This window comes from Eschrichtius robustus, chromosome 3 (genome assembly GCF_028021215.1).
Source record: "Eschrichtius robustus isolate mEscRob2 chromosome 3, mEscRob2.pri, whole genome shotgun sequence".
Taxonomy (NCBI): domain Eukaryota; kingdom Metazoa; phylum Chordata; class Mammalia; order Artiodactyla; family Eschrichtiidae; genus Eschrichtius; species Eschrichtius robustus.
This window is the reverse complement of record NC_090826.1, coordinates 116,398,952-116,418,020: the sequence shown is the minus strand read 5'-3', so window position 1 is coordinate 116,418,020 and position 19,069 is coordinate 116,398,952. Positions and strand designations below refer to the sequence as shown.

At 37.0% G+C, this 19,069-nt stretch overlaps 1 protein-coding gene across 1 annotated transcript; it reads right to left on the bottom strand.

The window, feature by feature from the left end:
- Positions 1–16,186: 16,186 nt before the first annotated feature.
- Positions 16,187–17,139, bottom strand: LOC137761372 (olfactory receptor 10J1-like). Its single transcript, XM_068538290.1, is given in 2 exon segments — positions 16,187–16,833; positions 16,836–17,139. Coding segments are annotated over 2 exon segments (924 nt in total). The 5' UTR covers positions 17,113–17,139.
- Between the last annotated feature and the right edge of the window lie 1,930 nt (positions 17,140–19,069).

Below are 19,069 nucleotides of genomic sequence, written 5' to 3'. Positions count from 1 at the left end.
CAGATAAATGTTTTGGAAATATTTCTCCTAGTCTGTGACTTGTTTTATCATCTTGTAGCAGTGACGATAACACTTGTAGCATCTTTCACAAGAAGTTTTCAATTTTAATAAAGTCCAACTTACCATGTTTTTTTCATGGATCATAATTTTATGGGTGTATCTAAAAAGTCATAACCAAACCCAAAGTTAAAGAGATTTTCTCCTATATTTTCTTGTAAAAGTTTTATAGTTTTTGCATTTTACATTTGAAGTCTCTGATCCACGTTGAGTTAATTTTTGTCTAAGGTGTAACATCTGTATCTAGGGGGTTTTGTTGTTGTTTTTGATATATGAGTATTCAACCATTCCAGCACCGTTTGTCAAAAAGATTATCCTTTTGCCACTGAATTGCCTCTGCAAAAAAGTCAGTTGACTATATTTTTTGTAGGTCATTTCTGGAATTTCTGTTCTTTTCCATTGATCTATATTTTCTTTCACCAGTACCACTCAGTCTTGAATATTGTACCTTTATAGTAAGCCTCAAAATTAGGTAGTTTTCAGTTCACGTTTTTTCTTCTGTATTGTGTTGTCTATATATTTTACCTTTCCATGTAAACTTTAGAATCAGTTTGTTATTTATAAAATAGCTTACTGAGATTTTGATTTGGATTTTTTTTTGTGAAGCTATAGATCAAGTTGGAAAGACCTGACATCTTAATAAGTCTTTTAATCCAGGAACACAGTCTGTGTCTGTTTAGATCATTTTGATTTCTCTTATCAGTGTTTTATAGTCTTCACATAAAGATCCTATACATTTTTGTTGGATTTATATGTATTTTATTATTTTTGACATTTTTGTAAATTTTTTTTTCAGATTTTGATTTTTCATTGGTGGTATATAAGAAAACAACTGACTTTTGTATATTGACCTTTTATTCTATGATATCACCATACTCATTAGTTCAGGAAGAATTTTATAGATCCTTTGGGGTTTTCTAAATAAACAATCATGTCAATTGTGAATAAAGACAGTATTATTTCTTCCTGCCCATCTGTATACCTTTTATTTCTTTTTCATGTCTTATTGCACAAGGTAGGACTTCTAATATGACATTGAATATGAGTGACAAGAGGGGACATCCTTGTCTTGTTCTTGATCTAAGAGGACAGCATCTAACATCTCATTATTAAGTATGAAGTTAGCTGTAAGTTATTAAAAATGTCCTTTATCAAACTGAGAAATTTCCTCTGTCAATTCCTCTTTTGCTGAGAGTTTTACTTCAGGAATGGGTATTGAATTTTGTTAAATGTTTTTTCTGTATCAATTGATATGATCATATAATTTCTTTCTTAGCCTCCTAATTTGGTGGATTACACTGATTGATTTTCAAATCTTGAACTGACCTTGAATACCTGGAATAAATCACAGTTAGTCATGATGTATACTTTATTTCATACATTTTTGGATTCAGCTTGCTCGTATTTATTGAAGATTTTTTCATTAATATTCATGAGAAGTATTAGTCAACTGTTTACTTTTCCTTTTTTTTTTTTTTTTTTTTTGGATGTCTGTATCTGGCTTTGGTATTAGTGTAATACTAGCCTCATAGAATTATTTAGGAAGTGTTCTCTCTGCCTCTGCTTCCTAGAAGACATTGTGGAAAATTGGTATTATTTCTTCCTTAATTATTTGGTAGAATTTATCCATGAAACCATCTGAGACTGGCACTTTAATTTTTGGAAAGCTATTAATTATTAATTCATTTCTTTAACATATATAAGGCTATTCACTTTATTTCTTCTTGCATGGGTTGTAGTACTTTGTGTGTTTCAAGGAATTGACCTATTTCATCCACGTTATCAAATTTCTGGACATAGAGTTTTTCATATTCCTTTATAATTCTTTTAATATCAGTGGGTCAGTAGTATGACCCCACTTTCATTTGATATTGTTAATGTGTGTCTTTTCTTGGTTGGCTTGGCCATAGGTTTATAATTTTATTGATCTTTTCAAATAACCAGCTTTGGCTTTGTTGGTTTTCTCTATTATTTTTCTGTTTTCAATTTTATTGATTTCTGCTCTAGTATTATTTCTTCTGCCTGTGTTAGGATTAATTTGCTTTTCTTTCTCTAGTTTACTAAGACAAGGCTTAGGTTATTGATGCTTAATTTTTCTTCTTTTCTAATGTATGCATTTAATGCTATAATTTCCTTCTAAGCACTGCTTTCTCTGCAACCCACAAATCTTGATAACTTTTATTTTTATTTTAATTAATTTCAAAATATATTTTCAAAATTTCACTGTAGACTTCTTCTTTAACTCGTGAGCTATTTAGAAATTACAAAATATTTGGGGTACTTGGGAATTTTCCAGCTATTCTTGTGTTGTTGATTTCTGGTTTAATTCCAGTTTGGTCTGAGGATATACTTAATGTGATTTCTGTTCTTTCAAATTAGTTAAGTTGTGTTTTATGGCCCAGAATGTGGTCTGTCTTAATGAATATTACATGCGAGCTTAAGAAGAATTTGTATTTCACTGTTCTTAGATTGAGGAGTCTATAAATGTCAATTCTATAAATGTCAACTATTAAGATAAAATTGATTGATAGTTCTGTTTAGTTCCTCTGTACCTTACTAATGTCTTGCCTGCTTAGTCTATCAATTATTGACAGAAAGGTAAACTGTTCAACTATAATAGTATAGATTCATCTCTTTCTCTTTTCTAAGTTTTTCCTCATGTATTGATATTTTGATGCCCTTTTATTAGGTACATACACATTTAATATTGCTATGTCTTCTTGTAGAATATATCTCTTTATTATTATGTAATGCCCTTTATTCTAGATAATCTTCCTAGTTCTGAATTCTACTTTGTCTGAAATTAATACAGTTTCTGCATCTTTCTTTTGATTAGTGTTATCCTGTCATATCTTTTTTTTTTAACTCCTTAAGCTATCTGAATGGCTTTCTTGTAAACAACATATAGATTTGTCCTATTTTTTTAATCCACTCTGATGATCTATCTTTTATTTGATGTATTTAGACTATTAAAGTGAATTGATATTTTTGGGTTAATATCTACCATGTTTGTAACTATTTTCTATTCATTGCATTTATTCTTTGTTTCTTTTTTCCCTCTTTTTGGTGTTCTGTGATTTTAGTTGAGCAGTTTATGTGATTCAATTTTACCTCTTCTCTTAACATACCAATTTTTCTTCTGAAAACATTTTTAATAGTTACCCTGGGATTTATATTATGTATACACTTTTAACTGATCTAACTCCATCTTCAAATAACACTGTATTGCTTCACATGTAATGCAGAGTATTACCAGTTCCTCCCTTCTGTCTCTTGTGGCATTCCTTTCATTCATTCCACTAATTGCTACTGTTTTTGCTTTAAACAAGTAGTTATCTTTTAGATCAACTAAGAATAAGAAAATAAAGTATTATATTTTATGTACTTTTATTCATTCTCTATATGCTTCCTTTGTTTAGGTTGATCCTTTATGCTGATCTATAACATTTTTCTTCCTCATGAAGAACTTCTAACATTTCTTAAAGGGCAGGTCTGATGGTAATGAATTCTCTCAGTTTTTGTTTGAGAAAGTCTTCATTTCTCTTTCACTTTTGAAGAATAATTTTGCTCTGTATAAATATCTAAGTGGATGGATTTTTCTTCTTTGAAGAATAATTTTGCTCTATGTAAATATCTAAGTGGATGGATTTTCCCTTTGAACACTAAATATTTTACTCTACTTTCTTCTTGCTTATATGATTTCTGACAAGAAATTTGTATTAATCCTTATCGACTTATCCTTGTTCTTCTATAGGTAAGGTGTTTGTTTTTCCCTCTGACATCTTTCAAGATTTTTTCTTTGTCCTTGGTTTTCTGTAGTTGGAATATAATATCCCTAAGTGTTTTGTTTGTTTGTTTGTTTTTATTTGGGGAGAGGGGTTGTATTTATCCTATTTGGTGTTCTCTGAGATTCCTGGATCTGTAGTTTGATGCCTGTTATCAATTTTGGAAAGTTCTCAGGCAATATTACTTCAAGTGTATCTTCTGTTGTATTCTTCCTTCTCCTCCTGTTATTCCAGTTAAACATATGTTATATTTTTTTGTATATACCACAGTTCTTTGATGTTATGTTTTCTTTTTTTTTCTTTCCTTTCTTTTCTGTTTACATTTCAGTTTGGGAGGTTTCTATTGACAAATTTTCAAGCTCACTAATCCCTTCCGTGGTGGTGTGCAGTCTAATCATAAGCACATGGAAGGTATTCTTCATTTCTATTACCTTGTTTTTGATTTATAGGATTTATTTTTATCCTTTTGTAGACTTTCTGTCTGCTCACATTAACCATCTGTTTTTGCATACTGTCTACTTTTCCCTTTAGAGCCCTTAACATATATTTTAAATTCCCATAGTTATTTAAATTCTCTGATAATTCTAACATCTCTGATATATCTGAATCTGGTTCTGATGCTTGATTCATCTTTTCAGACTGTTTTTCTTTTCTTTCAGCTTGACTTGGTAATTTTTTGTTAAAAGCTAGTCATGTTATACTGAATAATAGGAAGTAATATAAATAGGACTTTAATGTTTTAAAGGGAGGATTTATGTTAATCTGGCCAAGGGCTTCAAATTCCTCTAGTGTCCTTGTTGTTTTCTCTCTTTATATAGTCTGTGTCTTGCAGCCCTCTCTGTTGTAATTCACTGTTATTTCACTGAACCCCTGTTGGTGTGGTGGTAAGGTGTAGGGAAAAGGTTATTCTATTATCTTCCTGTTCAATTTCAGTCTTTAAGTGGGCCAGTGTTTCAGGGTCATGACCTTCACCTATGTTTCTCCAGTAGTATAGATTGTTTCTCCAGTAGTATAGATATTTTCTCCAGGTCCTCACTCCCTTCCCCATCTGTGGAATTCCCTATATATTTCCTTGAATTCCTGACCTCTGTTAACTTTGTTCCCCGCCCCACCCACTTCATTGACACAGGAAGGGCTGGAGTTGATTGGATAGAGGAATTTCCTTCCAGAACCTGTGATAAGGCTCTAGCAAGGTTGTTTTCCCTGACATTGTAGGTCTTTGTTATAGAGAAGGATCTGAATATATTTTACAGTAATTACTCTTCCCTTCCCCCTGCTAGAGCCATGAAGGGGTCATTCTTGAATCTTCACTATGAGAATCTGGTAGGGTTCCTGAAGGCAAGATGCATGAAAATGTGGGTGCTCCCCTAAGATTGCAACCCCCAGGAGTTGTTCACTTTCAAGTTAGTCTATATTCAGCCTGAAGCAATTCATTGAAATTACCATTTAAGAATTCTGATTTATGGCTTTAGTGGTTCCTGCATCAGATAAGAATATTTCAACTGTGTCTCTCTGGATGTAGTCATCTGTCCAGATATCCAGGTGGCAGTTTGACCTACAACCTTAGTTCTCTGGTATGTCCAAGAAAAGTTCTTGACTTTCAGTTTGTCCAGCTTTTATTGCTGTAAGGATGGAGTGACAACTTCCAAGTTCATTTTCCTCTGATTAAATCTTAAAGAAATTTGTATTGAGTAAACACTAGTATCCATTCATTCCTAGTTTGGTTAGAAATAAGAACTTTAGTTAGACTTCCCCAGTAAGAAAAATCCTAGAGTCTACATTGTTCTGTACTATAAATATACTAAATCAAGAAGTTACAGGGGCTCTGGATCAAGATGGCAGAGTAGGAAGATCCTGAGTTCACCTCCTTCCATGGGCACACCAAAATTACAACTACTTAAAGAGCAACTATCTCTGAGAGTGACCTGAAGACTAGCAGAAAAGACTTTTCACAACTAAAGATATAAAGAAGGAGCTGCAACAAAACAAGAGGCACAGAGAAAAGGTCTAGTTAGCACCCACACTCCCAATGTGGTCACCCACAAATAGGAGGAAAATCAAAACCATGGTGGTCCTCCCCAAGGAGCAAGTAGTCCAGTCCTTACATTGGGATTCCCAGCTCAGATGTCAAGGACCAGGAAGACAAGCCCCAAAATACCTGGTTTTGAAAAACTGCAGGGCTTATGTTCAGGAGAGCTGTAGGAATTTAAGACTCCACTCTTAACAATGCATGCAAAACCTCACTTGCTCTGAGTCCTAGCACAAAGGCAGCAGTTTGAAAGGTAGTGGGGTCAGGCCCACTCACTGATCTTGGAGAGCCTCCCAGAGAGGCAGGAAGCAGCTGGGACTACCCCTGATGACTGAGTTGCTGGCATCAGCCATTTTTGTGATCTCATTCTACCGTGATGACATTGGCACTGACAGGTACCATTTTGGAATTCTCCCTCTAGCCTATTAACACTGGGGGCCTGCCCCACCCACCAGCATGCCTGTGGTAGTCAGGTGATGCTGGGCCTTGCTGCCACCTGCATTGGGGGCCTGCCCTGCCCACCAGAGAATTGCAGTAATAGAACACTACCAACAACATGACCAGCCATGCACATGGGCAGAAGTTGCACACAGCCATCCCTCACAGGTAGCCATGTCAGGGTCTCACACCAGCCACTAGTGAGCCTGCTGCTGTTGCATGCTGCTGTGCCACACAGCCACTCACACCAGGGTCCTGCCCTGTCCACCAGTGCATGTGCTGCAGTAGCATGCTACTGGCCCTCACAACCAGCCACACTGGGGACCTGCCTCACCCACCAGCATGCCCACAGCAACTACATGAGAAAGGATCTTGCAGTCAGCTGAGCTGGGGGCCAGCCCTACATACTAACGTGTCTGCAACAGTCAGCCCTGCCACACCAGAAAGGCGTATGCTGCCCATGTAGGGAACACCCCTGCTGCATCCAGCTTTGGTAGCAGAGGGTCTGTGCTCCTGGGCTCCGTAGAAGATCTCCTACATAAGTTTACTTCTTCAAGATCAGGAGAGGTAATGGATGTAATGCAAAGAAATAAGCGTAGATAATTGGGCAAAATGAGAAGATAGAGGAGTATGTTCCAAATGAAAGAACAAGACAGAACCTCAGAAAAAGAACTTAACAAAATAGAGATAAGCAATCTACCCAATAAAGAGTTCAAGATAATGATCATAAAGATGGTCACAAAACTTGGGAGAAAAATGGATGAACACAGTGAGAACTTCAACAAAGAGTTAGAAAATATAAAAGAGAACCAATCAGAGCAGAAGAACACAATAACTGAATTGCAAAATACACTAGAGGGAATCAACAGTATATTAGATGATCTAGAAGAACAGATCAGTGATCTGAAAGACAGAGTAGTGAAAAACACCCAAGGGACACAACTAGAAATAAAATTATGAAAGAAAAAATCTCACTGGTAAAGGCAAACATATGGTAAATGTAATGAACCAACTACTTATAAAGGTAATATGAAGGTTAAAAGATAAAAGTAGTAAAATAACCTATATGTACAATAAGTAGTTAAGGGATACACAAAACTAAAAGATATAAAATCTGAACTCAAGAACATAAAATGTGATGGTGGAGGGGAGGGAAAAGTTAGGGCTTTTAGAATGTATTTGAACTTAAGAGATCATTAACTTAAAATAGACAGCTATATGTATAGGTTGTTATATATGAAACTCATGATAACCACAAACCAAAAACCTTAATAGATATACAAAAAAAGAAAGGAAATCAAACATAAAGCTAAAGATAGTCATCAAATTACAAGGGAAGAGATCAAGAGAAGAATAAAGAAACAGAGAAGAAGTACAAAACAACTAGAAAACAATTAACAAAATGGCAATAAGCACATACCTAACAATAATTATTTTAAATGTAAATAGACTAAATGTGCCAATCAAAAGACATGGGATGGCTGTGTGGATAAAAAAAAAAAGACCCATCTATATGCTGCCTACAAGAGACTCATTTTAGACCTAAAGACACTCACAGACTGAAAGTGAAAGGATATAAAAAGATATTTTATGCAAATGGAAACAGAAAGCTAGAGTAGCAATATTTATATCAGACTAAATAGACTTTAAAACAAAAACTGTAAGAAGAGACAAAGAAGAGCATTACATAATTATAAAAGGATCAATCTGGAACTTCCCTGGTGGTGCAATGGTTAAGAATCTGCCTGCCAAATCAGGGGACACAGGTTTGATCCCTGGTCTGGGAAGATCCCATATGCAGTGGAGCAACTAAGCTCGTACACCACAACTACTGAGCCTGTGCTCTAGAGCTTGCATGCCACAACTACTGAAGCCCGCATGCCTAGAGCCCATGCTCTGCAACAAGAGAAGCTACTGCAATGAGAAGCCTGCACACTTCAACAAAGAGTAGCCCCTGCTCGCCGCAACTAGAGAAAGCCTGTGCACAGCAGTGAAGACCCAACTTAGCCAAAAATAAAAAATAAATAAATAAAAGGATCAATCCAACAAGAGGTTATAACATATAAATATCTGTGTGCCCAACATTGCAGCACCTAAATACATAAAGCAAATATTAACAGACATAAAGAGAGAAATAGACATTAACACAATAATAGTAGGGGGCTTTTAACACCTCACTTACATCAATGGATAGATTATTCAGACAGAAAATCTATAAGGAAACATTGGACTTAAACAACACATTGTATAAGATGAACTTAATAGATATATACAAAGCATTCCATCCAAAAATAGAAGAATGCACCTTTTTTTCAAATGCACATAAAACATTCTCCAAGATAGATCACACGCTAGGCCACAAAACAAGTCTCAGTAAATGTAAAAAGTTTGGAAATCACATCAAGCATCTTTTTGACTACAGGGTATGAGACTAGAAATCAACTACAAGAAAAAAACTCTGAAAAACAGAACCAAGTAAAAATTACCTGAGACCAATGAAAATGGAAGCACAACTTTCCAAAATCCATGGGACGTGGCAAACTCAGTTCTAAGATGGAAGTTTATAATGACACAGGCCTACATTAAGAGATGAGAAAAATCTCAAATATAACAATCTAATGTTACACATAAAGGAACCAGAGAAAAAAGAACAAGCAAAGTCCACAGTTAATAAAAGGAAGGAAATAATAAAGATCAGAGTGGAAATAAATATGACAGAGACTAAAAAGACAATAGAAAAAAGTCAATGAGACTAAGAGTTGGTTCTTTGAAAAGATAAATTAAATCAACAAACTTTTAGCCAGACTCATCAAGAAGAAAAGAGAGCCCAAATAAAGTCAGAAATGAAAGAGGAGAAATTACAACTGACATGAAGGAAATACAAAGCATCATGAGAATATTATGAACAATTATATGTCAACAAATTAGACAACCTCGAAGAAATGGGTAAATTCCTACGAATATATAATTTCTCAAGACTGAATCATGAAGAAATAGAAAATCTTAATAGACTGATAAATAGTAATGAAATTAAATTGTTAATCAAAAAACTCCCCAAAACCAAAAGTCCAGGTCCCAATGACCTCACAAGTGAATTCTACCAAATTCTAGAATTAATACCTATCTTTTTCAAATTATTCTAGAAAATTGAAGAGGAAGCAATACTTTCAAACTCATTTTACTATGCCAGCATTACCCTACTTCCCAAACCAGACAAAGTCATCAAAAAAAGGAAAATTACTGGCCAATATCCCTGATGAACTTAGATGCAAAAATTCTCAACACAATATTAGTAACTCTAATTTAACAATACATTAAAAGCATCATACACCATGATCAAGTGGGATTCATTTCAGGGATGCAAGTATAGCTTAACATCCATAAATCAATCAATGTGATACACCACATTAACAAAACAAAGGACAAAAATAATATGGTCATCTCAGGAGGTGCAGAAAAAGCATTTGACAAAATTCAACATCCATTTATGACAAAAACTCTCAACAAAGTGGGTGTAGAGAGAACATACCTTAACATAATAAAAGCCATATATGACAAACCCACAGCCAACATCACACTCAATGGTGAAAAGCTGAAATCAGTTCCTCAAATATCAGAAACAAAACAAGGATGCCCTACCTCACCACTTTTATTTGATATATATAGTATTGGAAGTCCTAGCTACAGCAATCAGACAAGAAAAAGGAATAAAAGAAACCTAAATTGGAGAAGAAAAATTAAAACTGTCACTGTTTGCAGATGACATGATACTATAAATAGAAAAACCTAAAGACTGTACCAAAATGCTATTTGAACTAATAAATGAATTCAGTAAAGTTGCAGTATACAAATATACAGAAATCTGTTGTGTTTCTATCCACTAATATTGAATTATCAGGAAGTGAAATTAAGAAAACCCATTTACAATTGCATTGAAAAGAATAAAATACCTAGGAATAAATTTAACCAAGGAGGTGAAAGAGCTGTACTCTGAAAATTATAGGACATTGATGAAAGAAATTGAAGATGGTACAAATAATGGAAAGATATAATGTGTTTATGGATTGAAAGGATAATTTTGTCAAAATTACCATACTACCAAAAGCAGTCTACAGATTCAATGCAATCCCTAGCAAAATACCAATAGCATTTTTCACAGAAGTATAACAAATAATCCTAAAATTTGTATGGAAACACAAAAGATTACAGATAGTCAAAAAAATCTTGAAAAAGAACAAACCTGGAGGTGTCATGCTTCTCAATTTCAAACTACACTATAAAGCTATAGTAATCAAAATAGTGTAGTACTGGCACAAAAATAGACACATAGATCAATGGAACAGAATAGAGAGCCCAGAAATAAACCAATGCTTATGTGGTCAATTAATCTATGACAAATGAGGTAAGAATATAAAGTGAGAAAAAGACAGCCTCTTCAATAATGGTGTTGGGAAAACTGGGCAGCTTCATGCAAAAGAATGAAATTGGATCACTTTCTTATACTGTATACAAATATAAACTCAAAATGGATAACAGATTTAAATGTAAGACCAGAAACCATAAAACTCCTAGAAGAAAACATAGGCAGTAAACCCTTTGACATTGGTCTTAGCAGTATATTTTTGGATCTATCTCCTCAGGCAAGAACAACAAAATTAAAAATAAACAAATGGGACTATATCAAACTAAAAAGCTTTTGCACAGTGATGGAAACCATAAACAAAACATTAAGGCAACCTACTGAATGGGAAAAGATATTTGCAAATGATATATCTGGTAAGGGGTTAATATCCAAAATGTACAAAGAACTCATTATATTTGCTATCTTTTTTTTATAGTAGCCATTCTGACAGGTGTGAGGTGATATCTCATTGTGGTTTTGATTTGCATTTCCTGATAACCAGTGTTACTGAGCATCTTTTCATGTGGTCTGTTGGTTATCTGTGTCTCTTCCTTGGAAAAATGTCTATTCAGGTCCTCTATCCATTTTTTAATCAGACTGCTTGTTTTTTTGTATTGAGTTGAATGAGTTCTTTGTACATTTACAGACCACATGAAAAGATGCTCAGTAACACTGGTTATCAGGAAATGCAAATCAAAACCACAATGAGATATCACCCTACACCTGTCAGAATGGCTACTATAAAAAAAAGATGGCAAATATAAGTGTTGGCGAGGTTGTTGAGAAAAGGAAAACCTTATACACTTGGTGGAAATGTAAATTGCATCCACTATGGAAAATGGTATGGAGATTCCTTAAAAAATTAAAAATACATTTATTATATGATCCAGCAATTCCACTCCTGGGTATCTATCTAAAGAAAATGAGAACACTAATTTGAGGAGATATATGCACCCCTGTTTTTATTGCAGCATAATTTTACAATAACCAAGATATGGAAGCAACCTAAGTGCCCATTGACAGACAAAAGTATAAAGAGGAGGGGATACACGCACACACACACACACACACACACACATACATACATGAAAAAAATGAAATCTTGCCATTTGCAACAACATAAATGGACATAGAGGGTATTATGTTAAGTGAAATAAGTCAGGCCAAGAAAAACAAATACTTTACTATTTCACTTATATATGGAATCTAAAAAGCAAAACAAGTAAACAAACAAAACAGAAACAGATTCATAGTTACAGAAAACAAAACTTGGTGGTTGCCAAGGGGAATGGGGGTAGGGGAATGGACAAAATAGGTGAAGTGGATTAAGAGGTATAAACTTCCAGTCATACAATAAGTAAGTCATGGGGATGTTATGTACAGCATAGGGAATACAGTCAACAATATCATAATAACTTTATATGATGACAGATGGTTGTTAAACTTATTGTGGAGGTTATTTCATAATGTATATAAATGTTGAACCACTACACTGTATACCTGAAACCGATATTACATGTCAAGTGTACTTCAATTTAAAAAAAAGTTAACAACCAAGTGAAAGTCTAGAGAAATGAGTCAGCAGTCTACTTCAGTGTTCTCTCCTGCATTCCCTCCATCTCATCTCCTTTTGACTTTCATCCTAAAGGCCTTGCATCTCCCCATACTTCCCTGAATGAAATGGTGGTTAAAAATTCACTCACAAGACCTTGTGGAATTGAGAGGAAATTTAAGTGACTCAACCAGGAATACAGAGCTAGTAAGTGAGAGACCCAGGGCTTGAAATCAGTCTACTGACTTCAAGTCTTGTTCCTCATGTTGCAGCTGCAGTGGGTGACTGGTACAAATGGGCTCCAAACCAAAGTTCACCATGGGGTCCCAGCATTCACAAAAAGAGAACTCTCCTCCAAAGGGAAGTAGATTTGGCTAAGCAAATAGGATTTGCTTAATAGGGGTGGGAAAGTAAAGAGATAAAGAATATTTATTTTTCTTGGAGATGGAATTGAGTTTCTTACCAAACTTAAAGCTTGAGCTGTTGGAGGTTTTCTAACAAGCAAGAGAACTATGGGCCACAGTAGAGACTTCAAACCTCTCTACTACATAGTCTCATTCTCTACTGCTAATAGGGTGTGATACATGATTAAGGAGAAGTGAACTGGGTGACTGGCCATGAATCTGAATTTGTCTTCCTGTATTTCTGATTCAAAAACATTAATTAGAACTAAAGTTTTCTAATTTCTGTGGTCTCATTACCTGTTTAAAATTTTCATTTAGCAGTCATCAGTCTGCCAAATATATGTTATATATTATATTTTATATATTATTATATATTATGGTATGCATTTTATATATTACATATATTTAGCATAATTCACTATTGTACTCCCAGCACTTAGCACTGGACCTAACCTCTTTAAGTAAGGGCCAGGTTTGCTTGTGCAGTTCCAAATGCTTTTCTCTGATTTGATTTAATACTGGAGAAAGTGGATACTCATGTTCCCTAAAATCTTAACTGCTTCTATGTGAATAAGACTCTACAGCTTGAACTGCTGCTGGAAATGCTCTTCCTTTGGGGGTCTGCATTGGCTAGAATGAGGATCACAGGTGGCTATTTCATAGAGGATTCTTCTCTTTTGAAAAAGGTTCAGGGATGAGGTTTTGCTTTATTTGGGAAGTTTGAGGCCCTGTGGAATTTGAATTTTGCTTAGCTTGATTTCTCTGGTACATTACTATCCATACTGTGAATTTCCCTTGGGTGGTGATATACTCTGGGTAAACAGAAAATGCCAGCTAAGTGGTGCAAGTTCAATTCTGCCTTCACCCCTTTTCTGTCTTAGCCTTATTATCTGTAGAGTTGAGAGCCTTATCCCTGCCTCCTTCCTAGGATCGTTCTGAGGACCTAGTGGGATAATGTCTAGGAAAGCGTATTGTGTTAAGGACCACATTATGGAAGAGTTGCTTGCCATAAAATGATCCTGAGCGTGAGTAGTGACCAAAATAATCCTGGGGAACAGGGAGGATTCCTTTCGGGTTGTTTAATCCAGCCAAATATTCAGTGAGAGGCTGGAATTGTTTAGTAGGTCAGAAAAAGTTCTGTGGCCAGGATCTTGATGGGGTGTGACAAGGGCTATTGAAAACATCTGATTCTATGGTGTGTGACTGTGAAGCTATTCCATTCAAACAAGTTTTCTGGAAAACCTGAGTAATAAACGTTCTAGAAGTCCATAGTGATAAGGTACTCTGCATGATGCCGTCCACAACCACATAGCCCTTGGCCTTAGGAGATGGCCCCATACATAGATCAAGACAGCCTTATTGCCCAGGTAACAAACATTTATTTCACTGAACCTCAGCATGCAGGGCCCTTTCTTGGCTTGATGAGATTAGCTTTATATAGATCACAGAAAAATATCCCAAGGCTTATGTGTTTGTCATAAATATTAAGCACACTTTGTCTATTTCTCTATCACATTGTATTATGGTGAGTTCTGCATAAGCCCATCTCCCCTGCTAGACTGGGAGCTCCTTTGTTCAAGGATTAGTGCAGAATTATTTTGATATTTTCCATGTCTAGCCCAGTATCTGGCATATAGTAAAGATTCCATGTATATTGAATGACTGTCAAACACTTTGCCTGCAATACTTTGCTTTTAATTATTCAGTTATTTTATTTGCCAGTTAACAACTTCTCTTAATTTCTTTCAGCCACCTTATATTCTTAGGGAACTTTAGGTATAGTTTGATTTTTACCATTGCCTCTATTGACCCTGAGAGAGGACCTGGTAGTTCTGTTATGGTCTGGAGAGCAGATACATGTGTTATTTGGGTCTCTGTATCTTCTTTTGAAGGCTTTTCTGAGTAATGAGCCCACCCTTTAATTCTAGTGGAAGTTGTGTCCTGGAGCTATCATGACCCCAAGTCTGAGGTCTAGCCTAGTCAGTGACTTGTTCTCCTCACTGGGTACTCATTTAGATCCCAAACCCCAAATCTACGTGTAACTCCTTGATCATCCTCTGCTCCCCTGCTCTCTGTGGTTGCCTGATTCAGCTTCATCATAAGTGCATAATTATTTCTGTGTATGACCTCTAAATACTCTAGTCTCATTCTCTTTGCCCCCATGATTTTCTCGGCTTAGAGTCTATAGATTCATACAACTTCTTAGGTGTCTCGGTGGATCTAGGTAAGGGCAATAAGGATGCCAAAAATTCACATAGATGCCTCATAAACTGAATCCGAGTTTTCCTGAGTCTTAGATGATTCCCATTGTTTAAAAGTTAAAGCCAAATTCCTTAGTTCAGCAAACAAGGCCTTTACAATCTGACTCCAACCCACCTTCTGGTCTTATCTCCCTTCATTTCCTTTCTTGTACCCTGGAGTCAGCATGCTGAGTCACGTTCCACTTCCTGAACATTTCTCTTAACTTTCATACATGTGAAATATTATTTCTTCGCTTTGGAATTCTTCTCCTTCAACAATTTGCCCATCAGACAGTCTCCTGTAAGTGTTTTAAAACAAGTCCAGATTACAGATCACCTCCTCTCTGAAGACTTCCCTGGCATCTCCAACAGAGTTTCTCTTTCTTTCTCTCCCTCCCTCCCTCCCTCTCATTCCCCTTCAATCTTTTGTATATATCACTTGACATAAAGAATTGAAACTATATCTTTAAATGTTTGTCTTTGCCACTAGAGTTGAGTTTTTTGAAGCCAGACGCTAGGTTTATTTTTCATCTTTCCTTCCCCAGGATCTAGCCCACAGCCTGGTTCATTCCTATTACCCATTACATGCTTTCTGAATTAACAGCAGCCAAACTGACCCAGGAGGATCTTGGAATGTGCCCTCAAACGGCTGTTAATATGGCTGACAAGATTTGGAATTGTTAGGATCTCTAATTAAACTGTCTGTGGTCACCATCCTTAATAAACAGTTTTGCTAGAAACTGGGATAAATTAAAGCAGCTGGGAGAGGAAATCTGTTTCCCCTGGGCTATCTCATTCTGAGGCCACTTTTTCTGTCTACACAGTGATTTATGACTTGATATGTCATATACAAACAGACTGCAACAGAGACTCCAAGTTGAGCAATTCTCATACTCTTAAGTAGGAAGGAAGGGGTTGTAGGGAAGAATGTATGTCCTGGATTCTGTTTTTTCTAAGGGACTCCCTGTTGTCTTCATTAAGTGGAGAGCCACAAGAAAACCAAAAGGCCAATGAAAAATCCTGGTCCACATTACTCCTTGACCTCTTCTTCAGGCATATCCTGTCCTTGTTTGTCTAATTATCCACAAAAACAGGGCCAGCACTTTGTCCAGGGGCTATATTTAAAGCTTTCAGACTCCTGGTTGGAGGCTGTTTCTGTTCCTCTCTTCTCCTCCTCCTTATGGGCCAGGTCTCTGGGAGCCAAGGACATGGGGCTCTTCTCCTCATAGTTCTGATTAGAATGGATGCTAAGAGCCTCAGAAGAACAATTCCCAAATTGTCAGGAAAGCTTCCTTCCAATGGTCCAGAGCAGAGCATCCTTGATCTCTTTGTTCCTTGGGGTGTACACCACAGGGTTCAGTAGGGAGGTGATCACAGTGTAGGTCACTGAGATTAGCTGATCCTGATCCTTGGTGTTCTCTGACTTGGGCTTGGGGTAGACAGTGGAGGCACAGCCATAGCGAACAATGACCACAATGAGGCGGGAGGCGCAGGTAGCAAAGGCCTTCTTCCTGCCCTCGGCTGAGGCGATCTTGAGGATTGTAGAGATAATGAGGACTTAAGAGATGAAGAGCAGACCCACAGGCACAACGAGCACCAAAACACTGATGATCAAAGTCAGAATCTCATTGACAGTCGTGTCAATGCAGGATAGCTTCATCACATGTTGGATGTCACAGAAGAAGTGGGCCACCTTTGTTGCACAGAAAAGTAACCTGAATACAGGTGTCACCTGTGTCATAGCTACAATCAGCCCAATGCTGCAGGTCCTCCACACCAGCTGGTTGCACACCTTCTTGTTCATAATGACTGTGTATCTCAGGGGGTTGCAGATGGCCGCATATCAGTCATATCCCATTGCTGTGAGCAGGAAGCAGTTAGTGATCCCAAAGGTTGCAAAAAAGAACATCTGTGTGGCACAACCGTCAGTGAGATAGACTGGCTTATACCCACGAGGCTGGATAGCATCCTTGGGAGAATGACCAATGTATATATAGTCTCTGAAGTGGACAGCATGGTGATGAAGAAGTACATGGAGGTGTGGAGATGATGATCAATACGGATAATGGTCATGATTATATTACCTGCTAGGGTTAAAATGTACAGGGTAAGAAACACCACAAAAAGAGTGAGCTGGTGCTCGTGGAAGCTGGAGAAACCTTGCAAAACAAACTCAGTGGTGAGAGTGTGGTTCTCCCTCTTCATTGAGTGGTCACTAAATCGGAAATGTAGAAGAATAAAAGTTGCATAATTTTAGTAAAGCAGTTTAATCACATTTCTGAAATTGATTGAACTTCGTTCTCAGGTATAAACCTGGGGATACATTTCCCAGTGGATTGAAGTTGATCTTTGGATTTACTTAACTTTGCTTAAAATATTCTTGTTCTGTGGCCATCTATTACAATTTCCTATGCATGCTAGAATCATCTAATTTTCCTCCCCCCCACCCCCACTGTATAACCATGTACATTCCCACTTCACCTACTCTTCCACCTTATCATCTGGAACACCCTTCCTCTTTTCCTCCTCTTATTTAAATCGTCCCCATTCTTCAAAGACTAATGCATGTCTTCCCCTCCATCAATGCATATTGTACTCGAAATTTTCATTTGATGCTTGAAAACAATTTGTTTAGGGATTGACTGGAGACTTCTTTTATTTCAAAACTATGAATCATCCCCTTGCACATCCTTTAAGAAGCAGAAGCAAAGCAGACTCAGAAATGTTCATCTTGTTTTCAAGAAGGAGAAGGTGAATCTTAACCAACCACCATCCTCTCTCCACTGCTGTCTGAATGATGGAAGTCGGCTGACACTTCACAGCACTCACTCATGTATATTGTAAACTATGCTACATCTTCATCTTCCCTAAACTAGAAGGCAGATTTACAGCCTTACTCAACTTTGTGAGTAGGCATACACCTACTCTGCAGAGATAAACAATTACACCAGGGAAGATGCATCAAATTCAAGTGTCCCTCATCTAAAGCAAAAGCAGACCCTGAATATAAAGAACAGAGTTACAATAAAGGTACATCATTTTGTTGAAGGATAGCGCTCAGTCCAATTCATGTAATATTTCACATTTTGGTCCCTTTAGACAGTAAGCTCCTGTAGGGTATATTTAAATTATATTCTGATTTCCTTATGCATATTCAGAAAAAGGCTTTTTGCATAAAGTAAATCACATCAGTGAGGAAGGTTAGTAGGCATGGAGACCTCCTTCAAGTTTATAAAAAATTATTTAAGAGAAGTTGGCGACCAGCTGTTAAGCATTTACATGAAGAATGCTGAAAAAGAGTAAAGCTGCAACAGAATATATTTCCCAATAGGAAAAATAATTTGACACTAAAATATGTGGCTAAAGACATTTATCTTTTGGGAGGCCTCTGGGCATAAACTAGGCAGCGGTCCAGCCATGGGTGGTATGGCACCTCTACTGTGAAATAAAAAAATGTGTGTTAGAGCTTTTAATTGTTCTAGTGATGGCCATGGGTGCTGCTAGCAATTATTGGTGCTAAATGTCCTGCAATGCATGTGACGATCCCGCCCAAGGAAGAACTGTCCTATTCCAAATACCAACAGGGCTACTGCTGAGAAACCCTGGGCTAGAGTGTTGTCTGATCTGGTTGAAGTCTGTCTTGAGGTAGAAGAATGGCTGCTATAACCTGGTTAGTATCCTCCACCCTGGGAAGCCTATAATTCTTCCAAGAAAATCAAAGGTAGGAAGAGCAAACACAACCTTATGAAGACCTACTCCAGCTGTGACGAGCTGTTATACTACAATAAGTTAAAGTCAGTCCAGGAGCAATAAGCTCCATTTCAGCTCCTTTTCTAAAGAACAGTTACCTGTGACTGCGTAGTGCTGAGGCACAACAGGAGAGCTGGGCTGGAGGAGGCCGAGGAGTGAAGATGGAAGTGTTGTGCTCCCTTGGCCACAGCATGCAGGCCGGGGAGGGAAGAACGAGGTAACCAAAAGGGCCTATGATGGGCTGAGGCTGAAGGGGCAGCAGATAAACACACTATAGTGGGAATGTGGTTAGGCTTGGGAGCTGCAGGCCTCCTTGACAACCCCTCTATGCGGAGAAGTCTTCAAAGCCAAAGAAGGACCTCCCCCAGGAGCAGCCAGTGGGGCTCCTGGAGGTGACTCCTTGTAGACATCC